Source organism: Babylonia areolata, chromosome 23 (genome assembly GCF_041734735.1).
Source record: "Babylonia areolata isolate BAREFJ2019XMU chromosome 23, ASM4173473v1, whole genome shotgun sequence".
NCBI classification, from domain to species: Eukaryota; Metazoa; Mollusca; class Gastropoda; order Neogastropoda; family Buccinidae; genus Babylonia; species Babylonia areolata.
In genome coordinates this window covers 37,066,969-37,086,357 of record NC_134898.1, presented here as the reverse complement: position 1 = coordinate 37,086,357, position 19,389 = coordinate 37,066,969, and the positions used below count along the sequence as shown (strand labels likewise).

Here is a 19,389-nt window from a genome sequence, read left to right as displayed (position 1 = left end):
TCTCTCTCTCTCTCTCTCTCTCTCTCTCTCTCTCTCTCTCTCTCTCTCTCTCTCTCTCTCTGCTTCCTACTTCCTGCTCCCCACTCCCTCTCTCTCCTGTCATCTCCAACCCTTCCATCTCTTTTTAGCCCCCACCTCCCGCACTATACTCTACTGTCTTTCCCTCCATTGTAACCCTCCTTACCTGATATTCTGGTTCTTTCTCTGTCCGCCATGCTGGTAGTTAATTCTAGTTTCCCTCTCTTTCTCTGTCCGCCATGCTGTTAGTTAATTCTAGTTTCCCTCTCTTTCTCTGTCCGCCATGCTGTTAGTTAGTTCTCTTGTCCCTCTCTTTCTGTGTTCGCCATGTTGTTAGTTCTCTTGTCCCTCTCTTTCTGTGTCCGCCATGCTGTTAGTTCTAGTGTCCCTCTCTTTCTGTGTCCGCCATGCTGGTAGTTAGTTCTCTTGTCCCTCTCTTTCTGTGTCCGCCATGTTGTTAGTTCTCTTTCCCTCTCTTTCTCTGTCCGCCATGCTGTTAGTTCTCTTGTCCCTCTCTTTCTCTGTCCGCCATGCTGTTAGTTCTCTTGTCCCTCTCTTTCTGTGTCCGCCATGTTGTTAGTTCTCTTGTCCCTCTCTTTCTCTGTCCGCCATGTTGTTAGTTCCCTTGTCCCTCTCTTTCTCTGTCCGCCATTCTGTTAGTTCTCTTGTCCCTCTCTTTCTCTGTCCGCCATGCTGTTAGTTAGTTCTCTTGTCCCTATCTTTCTGTGTCCGCCATGCTGGTAGTTAGTTCTCTTGTCCCTCTCTTTCTATGTCTGCCATGTTGTTAGTTCTAGTGTCCCTCTCTTTCTCTGTCCGCCATTCTGTTAGTTCCCTTGTCCCTCTCTTTCTCTGTCCGCCATGTTGTTAGTTCTCTTGTCCCTCTCTTTCTCTGTCCGCCATGTAGTTAGTTCTCTTGTCCCTCTCTTTCTCTGTCCGCCATGTTGTTAGTTCTCTTGTCCCTCTCTTTCTCTGTCCGCCATGCTGGTAGTTACTTCTAGTTTCCCTCTCTTTCTCTGTCCGCCATGCTGTTAGTTAGTTCTCTTGTCCCTCTCTTTCTGTGTCCGCCATGCTGGTAGTTAGTTCTCTTGTCCCTCTCTTTCTCTGTCCGCCATGTCAGTTAGTTAGTTCCCTTGTCCCTCTCTTTCTCTGTCCGCCATGTCAGTTAGTTAGTTCCCTTGTCCCTCTCTTTCTCTGTCCGCCATGTCAGTTAGTTCCCTTGTCCCTCTCTTTCTCTGTCCGCCATGTCAGTTAGTTCCCTTGCCCCTCTCTTTCTCTGTCCGCCATGCTGGTAGTTAGTTCTCTCGTCCCTCTCTTTCTGTGTCCGCCATGCTGTTAGTTAGTTCCCTTGTCCCTCTCTTTCTGTGTCCGCCATGCTGTTAGTTAGTTCTCTTGTCCCTCTCTTTCTCTGTCCGCCATGTTGTTAGTTCTCTTGTCCCTCTCTTTCTGTGTCCGCCATGTTGTTAGTTAGTTCTCTTGTCCCTCTCTTTCTCTGTCCGCCATGCTGTTAGTTCTCTTGTCCCTCTCTTTCTGTGTCCGCCATGTTGTTAGTTAGTTCTCTTGTCCCTCTCTTTCTCTGTCCGCCATGCTGTTAGTTCTCTTGTCCCTCTCTTTCTGTGTCCGCCATGTTGTTAGTTAGTTCCCTTGTCCCTCTCTTTCTATGTCCGCCATGTTGTTCTTTTTCCCTCTCTTTCTATGTCCGCCATGTTGTTAGTTCTCTTGTCCCTCTCTTTCTCTGTCCGCCATGCTGTTAGTTCTCTTGTCCCTCTCTTTCTGTGTCCGCCATGTTGTTAGTTAGTTCTCTTGTCCTCTCTTTCTCTGTCCGCCATTCTGTTAGTTAGTTCCCTTGTCCCTCTCTTTCTCTGTCCGCCATGTTGTTAGTTCTCTTGTCCCTCTCTTTCTCTGTCCGCCATGCTGTTAGTTAGTTCTCTTGTCCCTCTCTTTCTCTGTCCGCCATGCTGTTAGTTAGTTCTCTTGTCCCTCTCTTTCTGTGTCCGCCATGTTGTTAGTTCTCTTGTCCCTCTCTTTCTGTGTCCGCCATGTTGTTAGTTCTCTTGTCCCTCTCTTTCTCTGTCCGCCATGTTGTTAGTTCTCTTGTCCCTCTCTTTCTCTGTCCGCCATGCTGTTAGTTCTCTTGTCCCTCTCTTTCTCTGTCCGCCATTCTGTTAGTTCTCTTGTCCCTCTCTTTCTCTGTCCGCCATGTTGTTAGTTCTCTTGTCCCTCTCTTTCTCTGTCCGCCATGTTGTTAGTTCTCTTGTCCCTCTCTTTCTGTGTCCGCCATGTTGTTAGTTAGTTCTCTTGTCCTCTCTTTCTATGTCCGCCATGTTGTTAGTTCTCTTGTCCCTCTCTTTCTATGTCCGCCATGTTGTTAGTTCTCTTGTCCCTCTCTTTCTGTGTCCGCCATGTTGTTAGTTCTCTTGTCCCTCTCTTTCTCTGTCCGCCATGTTGTTAGTTCTCTTGTCCCTCTCTTTCTCTGTTCGCCATGTTGTTAGTTCCCTTGCCCCTCTCTTTCTCTGTCCGCCATGCTGGTAGTTAGTTCTCTCGTCCCTTCATGTACTCTTTGTTCGCTGTCTAGTCAGTCCATCATGGTTGTGTTGTGTGTGGTGGCAAGACGATCATGTAATTCAGGGATGGTGGAGGGAGTAAGGTGGGTGGATGGGTGGGGAGGGGTCGGTTGTAAGGGAAGCAAACCGCTGCTGTTCAAAACACCACAAACATGCCAAGCAGAGTCTTTTTCTCCTTCCGCGCAGTCTCACTCCCCTCGCTCCACATCCCTCCCTGCCTCCTCTCTCTCTCTCTCTCTCTCTCTCTCTCTCTCTCCCTCCCTGCGCCTTTGTGGGAAAGCGGAGACGCCGCTCTCAGGTGGACAGGTAATGAGGTTCTTTTAATCAGTGCTCCTGATGGTCTTGGGAGGGGGTGGGGGGCGGTGGGGAGGGTGGTGGGAGTGGGGTGGGGGAGGGTGGAACGTTGGCAAACCGAAACATCCGACCCCTGCCACGCTCCTTCCTGTCTTCTGTCCTCATCCCTCGCTCTGTACTGCTCTGCTCTGACTCCTGCTTCGCGACGCGAGCTGTGATGACAGGCTTGTAATTGAGAGAGAGGGGCAGAGAGAGAGGGGGGGGGGGAATTGGGGGGAGAGAGGAGGTGCAGATAGGGCGCGTGTAGGGGGGCCGTGGGGGGGGCGAGAAGAGAGAAAGTGAGATGGGGGGTATATACGGAGAAAGAGACGCAGAGGTGAGAGGGAGAGGGAGAGAGGGTGGGTGGAGAGACAGAACGAGAGAGAGAGAGAAGAAACTAGCGAGAGAGAGAGAACGAGAGAGAGAGGGGGAGAGAGAGAGAACAAGAGAGAGAGAGGAAGAGAGAGACGTAGCGAGAGAGAAAGGGAGAGAGAGAAAGAGAGAGAGGGAGAGACGTAGCGAGAGAGGGAGACAGAGAGAGACAGAGAGAGAGAGAGAGACGTAGCGAGCGAGAGAAAGAGAGAGAGACGCGGAAGGAAAGAGAGAGAGAGAGGTGAGACGTGGAGAAAGAGAGAGAAAGACACAGAGAGAGAGGGCCATTGTCCTCCCCAGCGCTTGATCGCTAATCACAGTTGACGCAACAAAGAGGAGGAGTGAGAGCGAAGAAAATTGCTGTCTTTTGAAACTGTTGCGGAGGAAACGGTATAGATGCTGAAAAACTGGATGGCGGCCTTTGTGTGGCGAATTCAGGCTGGAGAGAGGTAAAAAAAAAAAAAAAAAAAAAAAAAAGAAGACAGAAAGAAGAAGAAGAAAAAGAAAAAAACTTGGGCAGAAACTTGGCTGGAGATGAAGCGACAGAGGGAGGAAGACAGGGAGGGAAGGAGGTTGTGAACATGAGCTTCGTGGTGGTGGTGGTGGTGGTGGTGGTAGTGGTGGTGGTGGTGATGTTGATGTTGATAATGATGTGGGTTGGGGAAAGACGGGGGAAGGAGGAAGGGGGTGAGTTGGTGGTGGTGTTGATGTTGATATTGATGTAGGTTGGGGGAAGGAGGAAGGGGGAGAGTTGGTGGTGGTGGTGTTGATGTTGATAAAATTATTGATGTAGGTTGGGGGGAGGAGGAAGGGGGATAGTTGGTGGTGGTGTTGATGTTGATGTGGGTTGGGGGAAGACGGGCTAATGGGGAGAGTTGGTGGTGGTAGTGGTGTTGATGTTGATAATGATGTAGGTTGGGGGAAGGAGGAAGGGGGAGAGTTGGTGGTGATGTTGATGTTGATAATGATGTGGTTTGGGGGAAGACGGACGAATGGGGAGAGTTGGTGGTGGTAGTGGTGTTGATGTTGATGTTGATAATGATGTAGGTTGGGGGAAGGCGGGGGAAGGAGGAAGGGGGAGAGATGGTGGTGGAGGTGGTGGTGGTGGTCGTCATGTAAGAACGGATGGTTCTGTCGTCTGCGTTGTGCCTTGAATTTCATGCACTTATCTATTTGTTGTTTTTCTTCCATGATTTTGTTTATTTCGTTTCATTCCTTTCTTTAATTTCTTTTTCAGTATTATCTGATTTTACCCGCTCTTTTTTTTTAGCACAAAAAGAGAATGATTGTTTTTCAATTTGTATCTAGATTTGTTCAAAATCTCCCTTTCCATGTGTACAGTAATCTAAAATCTTGTATCTTGTTTTCTTCAAAACAAAAACAAAAAAAATGTATTCCAGTGAAAGGAATTGAATTTCCAGATAATTGTATGTAAACGATAAAAGAAAAGAAAAAAAAAAAAAAACGATTCGGCGATTTAGATAGTTTGGGCAATTTAGTTAGCCAGGGATTGATATTGCATCCTGTGTTTCTTTGTTGCGGTAGTTGCCGGTTTTGATTTTCATCTTGTCTTCTCGTTTTCTCCATAATCGCCTCGATCCCCCACCTCCCTCCATTTAATGTGTGTGTGTGTTGTGTGTGTGTGTGTGTGTGTGTGTGTGTGTGTGTGTGTGTGTGTGTGAGCGTGAGCGCGCGCGTGCGTGAGATTGTTTCCCTGTTTCAGTATCCTTTTCCACTTCCACCCTCCCTCTGTCTGTCTGTCTGTCTCTTCAGTGTGCTCGGTTTTCCGCGTCCGCCAAGCATCTTCTCCTGTTTTGTGTTTGTATTTTTTATAAAGTAGATTTGGTGTAACGTATATTATGGTTCAGCCGGCACGCATTGACATATCCTTCAAACTGTGAATCTATTTCTGTCTCTGCTTGTCTGTCTGTCTGTCTCTCTATTTCTGTCTGTCTAACTGACTCTCACTGTCTGTCTGCCTGTCTCTCTTTATCTCTCTCTCTCTCGTTCTCTCTCTCTCTCTCCCTCTCTCTGTTTTTCTGTCTATGTATCTCTGTCTCTGTCTCTCTCTGTCTCTGTCTCTCTCTCTCTGTCTCTCCCGAGGTGAGACGCTGTGCATTTATGGCCTCCCTGGTCCTTCCACTCACCACCACCCTCCCCTCCCCTCAAATCCACCCGCTTTATCTTGTTACCTGGTTGTTCGTCGAGTGACGTGTCATAACTGGAGCTATGAGATCCACCCCAATCCTGAAGATGGAGGAGACCACTCGGCTGCAGTCATTGGAGGACAGAAGGGACACAAAGATCCTCATCCAGGCAGCAAAATTCAAACGCCTTGAAAACCATCCAATGAACAACAGAATGAGCAGACCCACCAAGAGCCGGCTGAAAAGAGGCAGCTTCATCCACCAGTCAAGACGCCTTGAAAGACAAACCCCTGTCTTGATGGAACACGAAGCAAAGCGTATCCCGGCAAATGTCACCCACCCATCTTGGAAGAGGCAGGTGTTCCCAACAGTCGTCACCAGCATTCCCGGAGTGGAGAAGAGAGGAACACAGTCAGACACTCAAAGGAAGGCCCTGGCAATTGAGTACATCTGCAACCAGTACCCCCAGGAAGACTGGACCCATGTCTTTACAGATGGCTCCGCCACAGAAGCAACGAGGGATGGTGGAGCTGGAATCTTCCCCCGATACAAAGACGGAGATGAAGAAATTGCAATCCCAACAGGAAAATACTTCACCAACTTCCGAGCTGAGCGAGAAGCCCTCTGTGAGGCAGCCACAACAGTCTCACAGAACTCCACAAGAACAACAGGGCAGGTGGTGGTGTTCTCAGACGTTCTCTCCGTGCTCCAAGCCCTCAAGAACTCCCGCTGCAAAGAACAGAACCATATCACTTCAGCCCTTGTTGCCCTGAGTGCCAGAGTGGAGAAAGTGGTGATACAATGGGTACCAGCACACTGTGGCATCAGAGGCAACGAAAAAGCGGACATTCTGGCAAAAGACGGTGCACAGAAGGAGCAGGCCAACAGACTGGTGTTATACGATGAAATCAAGACAATCATCAAGGCACAGCAAGGAATAAAGTGGCGCCTCCAGCACCCCAGATATAACCCAGAAGACAGATACCATTTGCTGGAACGACGGGAACAGGTCAAGATCTTCCGCCTGAGGACTGGACACAACCGCCTGCTCCACCACATGCACACAAAATTTGGCATTGGACATAGTGGAGAGTGCCCTTGTGGTGAGGGACCAATGACAACCAACCACATCCTTCAAGACTGTAGGACGCATGAAGCATCCAGGAGGAAGTACTGGCCAACACCGACAGCAGTGGAAGCCAAACTGCTGAGGTGAACGAGGAAGAAGGAAGAAGAAGTCGGGTAGGTGGGTAGAAAGAAGAAAAAAAAAAGTTGCTGGAATAATTTTCTCCTCGATCTCCCTCATCCCCACCCCCACCCCCACTCCCTTGAAACGTCTTCTTTCTTTCTTTCTTTCTTTTCTTCCCCCCCCCCCTCCCCCCCCACCTCCATCCGTCCTCTTGTTTGTTGTTGTTTCTTCTTCTTCTTCTTCTTCTTCTTCTTTTCCTGTTCTTCCTTTGTCCTTTCTTTTTTTCTTTTTTCTTTTTTTTTGCATAGTTGATGTTGAGAACACAGTATTGATTGTTATCAAGATGGTCAACCCCATCCGTGTTCACGACCCGACCCTCCCTCCCCACCCCAACCTCATCCCGGGGGGAAAAAAAAACCAACAAAACAAACGAGTCCCACGCAACTGACGTTGACTACTGTTACGGACTTAATAATTGTAACAACGCTCTCGCCTTGCAAGGTCACCAAGCAGAGATAACGATCGCGACTTGTGTCTTTTCCTTCGGGGAGTGGGGAGTTGGGGGGAGGGGGGGGGGGGGAGGTAAAGGAGAGGAAAAATACAAGAAACTTTTCGAGTTTGGTGTTGTTGGCTTAGACATATTTGATTTGTCAGACGGTTTATAGGCCGAAATTTTGGATTCAGGGAGAAGAAAAAAAAAAAAGAAAAAAAAAAAATATATATATATATATATATTATTGCGTTGTTTGGTGTGTCTGTGTCTGTGTGTTCTGTCATAAAATTTTATTCGTGCAACAACAGTATAATGCAGAAATAAACATTAAACTATTGAGCACAACAAGCAGAAGTTGGAAGAAGTGGACCCTTATGACAGGGAAGGTGGCAGAATGGATAAGACCCAAAAACTATCTGGTACATCAATGTTTAATGCGCGCACCCCAAGGTCTGGATGTTGCGTTGGATTTACGCCACTGTCAGGCATCTGCAAAAGCTGATGTGGTGTAGAGTATATGGGTTTGCCCGAAAGCATTGACGCCTCCTTGAGAAACTGGAACTGACAGTATGTGTCATGGAACTGCATGTTGTTCTTTGAGAAAAGTAAGTTCAGGGAGTAAAAAAACAAAACCGCTTCCAAGCAAAACTTGGAAGTTTCGATATTCAAACTTTGTAGTGGAGTTGTTGTTATCACTTACAAAGTTATCACAGATCATTATATTTTATGTATTATTCATCGTGTTAAAAACACGTTTTTAGATATTTCGGCACACTACAGCACTTTTCAGCAACCATTAACGTCGTGAACATACACAACACTTTCTTTTCTCAAAGCACTTTGTCATCGACGTAGAATAATGAAGTACTAATTTGATGGTGATTTGCGTTCGCCTGTGCTCTCTCTCTCTCAGTTGGACTGCCAGCTCTGAAATGTAGACCATAAAGTAACAGAATTTGTTCCCTACCAAACACAGGAAACTTTTGTAAAGAATTCCAATCACGGTAGCTATCACTTTCATCTCTGGAATCTTTTAAAAGGCGATGAAAGTGAAAGATCGATAGGAAACGAAGCAGTTTGGTCGATTTGGTTACACGTCCAACAAAAGAGGATCAAAACTAGTTTTAAACAACGTAAGAAACTTTATCTTTCTGATTTGAAAAGAACCTGCAGAAGGAAAAGGTGTGTGTGTGTGTGTGAAATATTTGAAGGAGGGGGCTGTGTAGTCTTCGGTAGACTTTGTAGCTGTTAGTCATACGTTTTCTAGTCCAAATTGTGTGTGTGTGTGTTTGTGTTTCCTGGGGAGAAGCATGAGAAGTGTTCAGGAGTTGAAGACACTTCAAAGGTCCAAGGTCCTAGAGAATTTCTACCCACTGATGTCCAGGGCTCGACATTTACACTTGTGCGGAGCGAGGCAAACTGAAGTAAGATATCTTTCCCATGGACACAACACCATGCCTAAACGGGGCCTCGAACCGTGAAAGTATGATCCGAATTCCAGCGCCTATCCGACTTTCCCTCGACGCCTCCAAACGTTAAGACATCTTTTTGTTGTTGTAGTTGTGAAAAATTTGAATATTTCGCTCATAACGTGTTTTGTTTCTGCTGTCTGGCGACTTTGATTAAAAAAAAAAAACAACCTCTAAAGTTTTTTTATTTTTTATTTCAATCTCAACGAGTGAATGATTTTTTCTTCATCTAAAGCACTGTACGTCCACAATCTTCTTTTCCGCTCAATAGAGGATATGATAAACTGACACGGAAAAGACTCCTTTTCTTTTCTTGTAGGCCTAACATATTTCAAGGACTGGTCAAAACAGCTTTGTACATTCCAAGTCAAGAACCTGAACTCTCCGGACACTGAAATTATTGATGGTTTGCCCCCTTGAAAAAAATATCACCACGGTTATTCTTTGTTTGTTTGTTTTTTTCTTCTTTTTTTATAATAAATGTTTATTAGTTAATTATTTCCTTTTCTCTCTCCACACACACACACACACACACACACACACACACACACACAGGTGCGTGCGCACGCGCATGCAGAGAGGGAGAGAGAGAACACAGATGTACTTCGATCCATTGAAAACATGATCGTTGCCGTGTCTTTTTCTTGATGATTTTTTTCTGGTTTGTAGATATGTTTGTCGACTTCCTTGTATAATTTTCTTCTTCTTCTTCATTTGCACTGTTTATTTGTTGTTGTTGTTTTTTGTTTGCTCTTTTGTTATTGTTGTTTTTGTTTGTTGTTTCTTTGTTGTTGCTTTTCTTAGTGTGTGTCGCATTATTTTGATTCTTCCCTGTATGAAAGAAGAGCAGGGGAGGCGTAGCATTATCAGAATGTTTTTCTCCCGGTTGTTTTTGCCAAAAGTTTCTTTCTTTTTGTTGTCGTTGCTTTTTCTATTTCTCCATTAGAAAAAAAAATGTAATAAAATGTATTTCCTACCATCTACAGAATAACGAATGGTCTGCTATCTGTCGAAAGTATATGTTGTTTAGTGGAGCTTGACTGTGGTGACGCGCTCCCTAGAGGAGAGCAGCCAGAATTTCACAGAGAGGAATATCTCGTGATAAAAAGTAGTAAACAACAAATAAACGACAACAACAAAAAAACCCACCATCACCACCACCACCAACAACAACAAAACCAAAACACCACAACAATACAGAGAAATGTGACAAAATGTAATACAATACAACACAATACAATATAATACAATGTAATACAATACAATACAATTCAATTCAATACAATACAATGCAGTACAATACAACACAATACAGTACTATAGAATACAATACAATGCAATACAACATGATACAATGCATTGCAATACAACGCAATACAATACAATACAATGCAGTACAATACAATACAATGCGATGCAACACAATACAATACAGTACAGTACAATACAGTACAGTACAATACAATACAATACAATACAGTACAGTACAGTACAATACCATTTTCAGCTGAAGTTCCAGCAGAGGAAAGAGGAAGAAAAAAAACACACAGTACAAGACAACAGAACACACCACACCACACCACACCACACCACACCACACCACACAATACAACACAATACTATCATGAGCTGAAGTTCCAGGAGAGAGAGAGGGGGGGGGGGGTAAAAAACAAAAAAAAACACACACAAAAACACCCAACTTTTCGATTGCTGGTTTTAAAAGCCGCTCTTTCTGCCGTCTTAAGTTTAAATCCCGTATCGTAGGGACAAACGCCTGCAGTTGAACTTAGCTGTTAGTAGTGTATTGACGATGTCGGAGAGCGGACGGGAACCAAATCCCGGTCTTTAAAGACTAATGCTTTAGACGTCGTGCCTCTCTTTGTTTCTCTTTCTTTTGTCTCTCTCTCTCTCTGACTCTTTGACTCTGTCTCTGTTTCTGTTTGTCTTTCTATATCTGTCAGTCAGTCTGTCTCTCTTACACCCGCCACCTTCTTTCTTCCTCCATCTGCACTTCTGTGTGTGTGTGTGTGTGTGTGTGTGTGTGTGTGTGTGTGTGTGTGTGTCCCGCCCACCTACTCTCTCTATCTACATCTCTTTCCCTATCTGCCTCTCTGTCTCTGTCTGTCTGTGTGTGTGTGTGTCTCTCTGTGTCTCTCTGTCTGTCTCTCTCTCTCTCTCTCTCTCTCTCTCTCTCTCTCTCTTACACACAAACGCATACATATTATCACCACCACACGATCACAGAGAGAGAGAGTTGGAGAGAGAGGTGGTGAGAGAGATAGAACAGAGAGAGAGAGATAAAGCAGGGGGGAAAAAGGTAAAGGAAAAGCAGTGAAAAAAAGCATGTATATGTTATGTATATTGTCAATCCGATTAAATGCAGAGGTATCATTTCCTGGAAACTTTTGGAAGTTTCTGGGGTTGGTGATTGTTTTGCTTTTCTGAGTTTTGTTTGACCAAGCCTCTTGTTGTTGGTGGTGGTTTCTGTACATTTGTGAAGTGTAAGCGTCACATGCGCGCACACGTGTACATACATACATACATACATACATATATGTATATATGTAACTCTATAAATATATAGAGAGATAGATAGATGTGTGTGTGTGTGTGTGGTGTCCGTATGTGTTAGTGATTGTGGTGGTGGTGGTGGTGGTGGTGTGTGTGTGTGTGTGTGTATGCTCGTGCGCGCGCACGCTTGTGTGTGTCTGTGTTTGTGTGTGTGTGTGAGAAGACAAACTGTCTGTCTGTCTGTCTGTGACGTGTTTGTTCATGCTTGTTCGCCGTTCGTCTTTTTTCTTTTTTCTTTTTTTTCTTTTTTTTTTTACCCCTCTCTAAGCCCACGTCGTTATTGGTTGCGGCCTTGTCTCAAACTTCCGCAGATCCGCGGAGAAGCCGAGGAGATGACATTATTGTAATGTCAGTTGTTACTTCAAAAGAAGATCAAACTTTTCGCAATCCTTTTAATGATTTCGTTGATCCAAGAAGCCGCCTTTTATGCTTGCAGGAAGCAGCCTTTTATGGGCAGGTTGGAACGAGTGTAAGGCGATTTTTCCCTCCCCGTCATTTTCCTTCATCTTCGATAACGATCGGCCGCCTTCGTTGGGTGTTTTCGTTTGGGTTTTTTTTGTTTGTTTTTTTTCTTTTCCTTTCCTTTCCTTCCCTCTTCTTTCCCGGGGAGGGGGTTGAGAGGGGGAGGAGGAAGAATGGGAACAAAGTCATCTGTGATTGGCGAGTTGCGCAATTGTCGGCGATCAAGCCGTCATAAGCGGGGGGCTCCGGCCCTCTTTACAGGGCCGGCGTTTTATCGCCGTGCACCTCTCGTTAAGAGCCCGACCCGTTGCGGTGTTGTTTTGCGGATAGTCCATGAAAACCCTTTTGCCGGCGACGTCGGGAAACATCTTCAGGACAGCGGGAAGGCCCGCCGACCGTACAACCCGCCGCTGTTTTCCGGCGGGGGGAGCTGCTGTAGAGCTGTATTGGTCGGACGACCAACAGTTTAGGGCCAAGCTAAATGTGGAAGGTTCAAGTGCCCGGCGGCCGTTCATAGCCAGGAGGTTGAGGTGGATGGGGTGTAGGGGAGGTAAGAGGTTAGGGAGGGGAGGACGGGGTGGAGGGGAGTGAGGGAGTTAGGTGATCGTTGGGCTTGAAGTGCCCGGCTAGAAGAGACAAAGACTGCAGCTTCTAAAAGGCGGGGAGGTGATCTTTGTGCGTTAACTGTCGTTTGGGGGTCTTAGTAATTTGATCGCCGGACTTGATGGTGGGGTAATGGCAAGCCGATTTCCGGTAATGACAGCGCAGGCGTCATTTCGGGATCTTTAGTTTGCCTTTCTGAAAAGCCGGAGATCACATTGCTGTCAGGGCTTTTTCTTTTTTTGTGGGGCCCCGTGTTTTCGGTTTCCTCTTTTAGGAGCCGGTGTTTGTTTTCGGTGTGTCCAAGTCTAATTTCCCCCATGGTCTCTTTTAAAAAGAGTCTGGAGGGGGAAAAAAGAGAGAGAGAAAAAATGTCGGATGTTTTATTTTTATTCTATTTTATTTCTCTTGAGGTGGATTGAGTGCGATGCGGAGATGAGAATCAAACAGGAAAATCTGGAAAGGTCGGAACCTGACGAAACCAGATACCCAGATAGAGACAGTCACGGAGGATATGGAGGAGGGAGGGGGGGGGGTTATGTTATCACCTTCGACCCCCCGCCGCCCCCCGCCCCCCCCCCCCCCCTCCCCCCTCTCAACACACGTCTGTTTCTTTGTTGGTTTGTAATTTGATCTGAGTTGAACCCACACTTAATTTAATGATCATTTGTTTCCCCCCCCCCTCCCCCCCATTTTTTTTTAATGCCCCCTGTTAATCTTCTAAACAACAGATTATGCATGACCCCAGGTTTACTCGATACTTAGAAAGAACATTCGGGGTGGTTGGTTGGGACTTGACCTTGGCCGGTTGAAAAAAAAAAATGCCCGCGCGTCCGTGACAAAGGCACAGACAGAGACAGACATACCTGTTGAAACCGTTACTTCCCCCTGTTACACAGAGAAGGCTAGAACACATGCATACAGTGGATAGACTAAAGCCATAATTACTACAACAGAAATAAAAAGCCATAGTTATCGCAGAAGAAATACGAGCACTTTGAAAAGTTATCTCATTTGTGTATGACAAAGAATATGACAACTTTGTTAAAACCATCTGAATTTATATGCAAAAACATCATACAAATTTCATTTTAGACTTTCCTTCTCTACTAGGGTAGGTTTTACTATACATATTACATTTGTTAATGTTAGTGAAGTTTGTGATATTGTGTTATTTGGTTAAAACTGAGATTGTTTTCTGTTCAGATACTAACTTAAAATCAACTTACTCATACGTTCTACCTTGCTACAAACATTCCTGCCTTGTATATTGTTTGCCTTTTATCAGTGTTGTTTCTTCCATGTGCCCCCCACCCCCACACCCTCCCCCCCATGGAATAATTTTTGGAAGACACCTTGACAAGGAAAATGGTGACAGACAGTTGGAAATAGGGACAGATGTTTTCTGACAGCCAAACCGAAAGAAGCTGATCACAGCAGGAAGAACGAAATCAAACACCCCCCCCCCTCCACACACACACACACACACACACACACACACACAGCCCCAACCCCAAAAACAAAAAACAAAAACAGGAAATAAAGAGAACAATAGACAAGAACAATTAAAAAACTTTTTTTTTTTTTTTTTTTTTTTTTTTTTTTTTTTTTGCTTGCTCAGAATTTTCAGAAAACGGGAGGTACTATTTTAATGACTGTAAAAACACACACCTTGGGGCAGAGGAGGGGGGGGGGAGTGGGGGTAGGGGGTTGAGAGGGTGCATGTCAGTTTTGCCCGGGAAACTAAAGATTCGAGTAGTGGTGTGTGTATATATTTGCGCGCGGGGCGTGTATGTGTATGTGTGTTTGTGTGCGTGCGTTTGTGTGAAGAGAGAGAGAGAGACAGAGAGAGAGAGAGATTTGAGTGGGTTTGGCTGGATTATAAGTAACAAAATTTGATTTCATCCTGATTTCATGTAACCTTTTTGAAAAAGTAATATTTCTTCACACACACACACACACACACACACACACACACACACACACACACACACACACACACACACACACACACACACACACACACACACACACACACACACACACACACACAGAGTTTCAAAACATCACCCAGCAGAATATACAGAGCAAAGAATAAACAACATACTATAACTATAAGGATGATGGTGATGATCATTATTGATAAATAGTTTAATATACTTTTAATTCGCGCCATTCAATGTACAAACATGTTCATGTGTATTGTGGAAACACGACGTGAAAAACTATGCATTCGAACACTGAAATGTCAGTTTACATGCTAAACAATGCACAGACGCCCAAAACAACCACACAAAACACTAATTCACACACACACACACACACACACACACACACACACACACACTAAACATGATAATCATACATCACCTCCAAAATGACATTAACATTAACATTAACTTCGATCTCCTGACTGTGTTTCCAGAGTCTCTGATGCTGCGCCTGGAAGGCAACGCCCGCGTGTGGGGCCCCACAGGGTTTGAGACAGTCCCTTACAGCAAAGAAATGCGTTTCCCAGCTCTAGGGGGCGGCGACTCCGGCTCCCTGAAGGAACCCCTTCCACGCTCCGCTGCACAGTTCCCAGGTAAATAAATCTATCTGCCACGAGACATAGACCAAAAAAAAAGTAATTCTCGTGTGTTATGGTATACATCTCTGTCTCTGTCTCTGTCTCTCTCTACGTCTCTGTCTCTGTCTCCCTCTCTATCTCTCTGTGCCTGTGAGTGCGTGTGCGCGCGTGTGTGTGTGTGAGTGCGTGTGTGTGTGTGTGTGTGTGTGTGGTCGGTCTGTCTGTCTGTGTACACACACACACACACACACACACACACACATACGAGCAGTACAGTACGTCACTATTTAGAAAAGATGATGCAGACAGTGGGCAGTGAAAGAGGCCCTGGACTGAAATTCAGTGTGGTGGATCTTTCCCCGCCTCACAGGCCGCAGCGGCGACTGTCACGGCGAGGGCGGAGGAGACAGCACCAACAACGCCCCAGCCGCCCCTCCCGGCCGGCTCTCCGCCGCTGCCGCCGCCGCCACCTCTGCCGCCAGCGAGGGGCTGCCCCCCTCTGCCCCCATCGCCCCCCACCCGGTCCTCCACCCACACCCGGAGCGGCCTATCCCTTCCTTGCCCCTCGTGCCCGAGGCTCATCACCACCACCACCCGGCGGCCCTCCCCTCCGCTCCCCTCAACCCGCCCCACTTCCCCGTGGGCACGCGCCTGGCCCTGGACTCTCCGCTGCCGCTCGTGCTGCCCAGGTTCCCGCCCGGGGTGGAGCTGAGTCTGGCCGAGTCCCGGATGGGGGACCCCAGGTAAATAGTAGTGTATACTGTATACAGTAGGTTGGTTAGAGCTGATTCAAGTAGGGTGGCCTTGAAGAAAGATTTTATACAGTGGGTTGGGCGGACGTGATTCAAGTAGGGTGGCCTTGAAGAAAGATTTTATACAGGGTGGCCTTGAAGAAAGATTTTGTACAGTAGATTGGGTGGACGTGATTCAAGTAGGGTGGCCTTGAAGAAAGATTCGTGATTCAAGTAGGGTGGACTTGAAGAAAGATTTAAACAGGAGGTTGGGTGGACGTGATTCAAGTAGGGTGGCCTTGAAGAAAGATTCATGATTCAAGTAGGGTGGACTTGAAGAAAGATTTTATACAGGCGGTTGGGTGGACGTGATTCAAGTAGGGTGGCCTTGAAGAAATATTTTATACATTGGGTTGTGTGGACGTGATTCAAGTAGGGTGGCCTTGAAGAAAGATTTTATACAGTAGGTTGGGTGGACGTGATTCAAGTAGGGTGGCCTTGAAGAAAGATTTTATATAGTAGGTTGGGTGGACGTGATTCAAGTAGGGTGGCCTTGAAGAAAGATTCATGATTCAAGTAGGGTGGACTTGAAGAAAGATTTTATACAGGAGGTTGGGTGGACGTGATTCAAGTAGGGTGGCCTTGAAGAAAGATTTTATACAGTGGGTTGGGTGGACGTGATTCAAGTAGGGTGGCCTTGAAGAAAGATTTTATACATTGGGTTGGGTGGACGTGATTCAAGTAGGGTGGCCCTGAAGAAAGATTTTATACTGGGGCCAGGGGATGAGTGTGGGGGGCATGATGTAAGTGGAACATAAAGTTAAGGTGGGGGCCATGATGTAAGTGGAACATAAAGTTAAGGTGGGGGCCATGATGTAAGTGGAACATAAAGTTAAGGTGGTGGACATGATTTAAGTGGAACATAAAGTTAATGTGGGGGACATGATGTAAGTGGAACATAAAGTTAAGGTGGGGACATGATGTAAGTGGAACATAAAGTTAATGTGGGGGACATGATGTAAGTGGAACATAAAGTTAAGGTGGGGACATGATGTAAGTGGAACATAAAGTTAATGTGGGGGACATGATGTAAGTGGAACATAAATTTAATGTGGGGGACATGATGTAAGTGGAACATAAAGTTAAGGTGGGGACCATGATGTAAGTGGAACATAAAGTTAATGTGGGGGCCATGATGTAAGTGGAACATAAAGTTAAGGTGGGGGCCATGATGTAAGTGGAACATAAAGTTAAGGTGGTGGACATGATTTAAGTGAAACAGTGTGTTAAGGAAAGGACTTTACACAGTATGTCTGGCTGTGGATATAGGGGGAAGGTGGGAGGGGAGGGGTGTCGGGGTGGGGGGCGTGATTTAAGCAGGTTGTCATTGAAGAAAGGTCTTACCCATCGTCTGGTAGGGGAGAATAGGGAATGTGAATGACGTGGGGGACATCCTGAATGAAAAGTGCTGACACAGTGTGGCTGGTTGGGGACAGGTAGGGGGGATCTGAAACCGATTTACGTGGGACATCCTTGAAGAAAGGCCTTACACACTTTGTCTGGTTGATGACGATGACGGTGATGATATGGATACTTATATAGCTCCTATCTTATGTCAAAGACCAAGTTCTAAGCGCTTTACAAACTCGGGGTCATTTACACAACAGGCTGCCTACCTGGGTAGAGCCGACTGACAGCTGCCATTGGGCGCTTATCATTCGTTTCCTGTGTCATTCAATCAGGTTTCAGTCACGCATACACGCACACACTCACAAAGACATGCAACATTTTTACGCGTATGTCCGTTTTGTTTATTCATCCCGCCATGTGGGCAATCATTCTCCATTTTCGGGGGTGTACCCGCAAAGCTGTTAGCTAGTTGTTGGTGTGCTGTTCATGTGTACAGGTACGATTTTGTTTCTTCTGAACGAATGTCTAAACCCACCGCACCCGCAAAGCTGTTAGCCAGTTGTTGCACTGCTGTTTATATGTTCACGTACAATTATGTTTTTTTTGTTGTTGTTTTTTCTGAACGAAGGTTCTGTTCAATTAATCCAACACGTCCTCTGCTGTGCTGTGGGCAGGATCGCGGACTCTCGGCCTCTGATGGTGCCCTCGCAGACCTTGACCCTGTCCGGCGGGGGAGGCGGCGGGGGCTCCGCCAACCTGTCCATCCTGGAGGAGAGCCGGGCCGCCGCCGCCGCCGCTGCCGCCGCGGTGGGGTCGCTGCCCCTGCCGTCCGTCTCCCACGCCACCGCCTCCTACAGCGCCCTGCTGTCCCAGCACCGAGAGTTCCTCTCCTCGCTCTCCTCCCTCCCGGCCTCCCTCACCTCCTCCCTCCTGGCAGACTCCTCCTCCTCCCCTCCTGGTGGGGCTCCTCCCCCGCCTGGCCCCCCGCTCTTGCCCCCCACCTTCCTGTACCCCCACCTCTACGCCGCAGCCGCAGCGGCCGCCGCCGCTGCGGCTAGCGCTGGCTCCTCCCCCCACCTGCCCCCCTCCCGCCTCTTCCTCCCACCGCCTCCTCCTCCGCCCCCGTCCGGCGACACCTCAGCTGCAAAAGGATTAGAGCTCTTCCGTTCTTCCGCCAGGAGCTCTTCAGAGTCGTCAGAGAGCGTGCCGCCCCCTCCCCCTCCTCCCCCCGTGCTGTCCGGTGGGTCGCTCTCCTCCCTGCCCCCTCCGCCCCCTCCCCCGCCCCTGGCTCTGACTACGCCGTCCGCCCACCCCCGGGTGGAGCGGCCCGTGCCCATCTCGGCGGCGGCGCCTTCCGCCGCTCTGCTGTCCATGGAGGCCATGGGCGCCCACCGCCTGCTGCTCCGGGAGATGGAGCGACGTCACCACAAGGCGCTGGACAAGGCCCGGGACGGGGAAGCGGGGGACAGGGAAAGGGACAGGGGGGGCCGACCTCCCTGACCACCACAGGTCCGCCAGACCTCCTCGCGGGGAGGGCGGTGACAGGGACAGGGAAAGGGGCGGCTCTGGCTGGAGGGAGGAGGGACAGGATGGTGAGGACGAAGAGGAGGTGGTGGTGGTGGTGGACAAGCCGCAACAGCAGCAGCAGCGGGAGCTGAAGAAGAGGGCCCGGGAGGTGATGGACAGGGACGGTGAGGGGGAGGAGGAGGAGGTGGTGGTGGTGCCGGAGAAAGGAGGGCGCCACCTCACCTCGCCCCCGCCCCCGCCCCCGCCCCCTTCCTCCTCCTCGTCTCCTCCACCTCTCTCTTCCCGCCTCGTTCTCCCCCCGCCCCCTCCTCCCCTTCCTCGCCCTCCCCGCTCCCGCGAGTCCTCCTCACCTGCTGCTGCTACTCCTCTTCCTCCTCCTCCTCCTCCTCCTCCACCTTCCGCTCCCCGAGGCCGCTCCCCCTCCCCCTCCCTGTCGGCCTTGTCCAGGAAGGAGGGCACGTCTTCTCCGCCCTCCACCACCAAGTCCCGGAGATCTGACCAGTCAGAGACCGTCACTGTGTGGCGCCCTTACTGAGGACCCCCTCAGGATTTCCCCTTGTTCCCCTACCCCACCCCACCTCCAGCCATCCCTCCCTGGTGAAGAATCGCGAGGCCATACATACATACATACAGGCCAAGGAAACTGGATAAACTGGGACATTTGTTTGTTGGTGGTGACTCTAAAGAACAGCTGTTGAACGAGAAGTTATCGTCAGCAGAACAGACTTGAACATGTGTGTATATTGATGTACGAAACCTACAATTTTTGGTGTGTTGTTTTTTGGGTGTTTTTTTTTTTTTTTTCACTTTGCCTTTCATCGTTCATGGCTGCTTCAGACTGTCAAGAAAATAAGGGAAAAGAAATGTTACAGAACACGTGTTATAATGTGAATGTTTGGTCTTTGCTTCTTGTAACAAGCATGGAGTGGTAGTGATG

General features: G+C 47.7%; 1 protein-coding gene across 1 annotated transcript in view; it reads left to right on the top strand.

Moving 5' to 3' along the window:
• The window catches only part of LOC143297658 (uncharacterized), a 35,028-nt gene extending 16,041 nt beyond the window's left edge, over positions 1 to 18,987 (top strand). Inside the window, exons 4-7 of the mRNA XM_076610077.1 lie at positions 14,641 to 14,799; positions 15,155 to 15,527; positions 17,600 to 17,978; positions 18,220 to 18,987. Of these exons, the coding sequence (XP_076466192.1) occupies positions 14,641 to 14,799; positions 15,155 to 15,527; positions 17,600 to 17,978; positions 18,220 to 18,987 (1,679 nt within the window). The remainder of the gene's footprint in view (positions 1 to 14,640; positions 14,800 to 15,154; positions 15,528 to 17,599; positions 17,979 to 18,219) is intronic.
• The last annotated feature ends 402 nt before the right edge of the window (positions 18,988 to 19,389 follow it).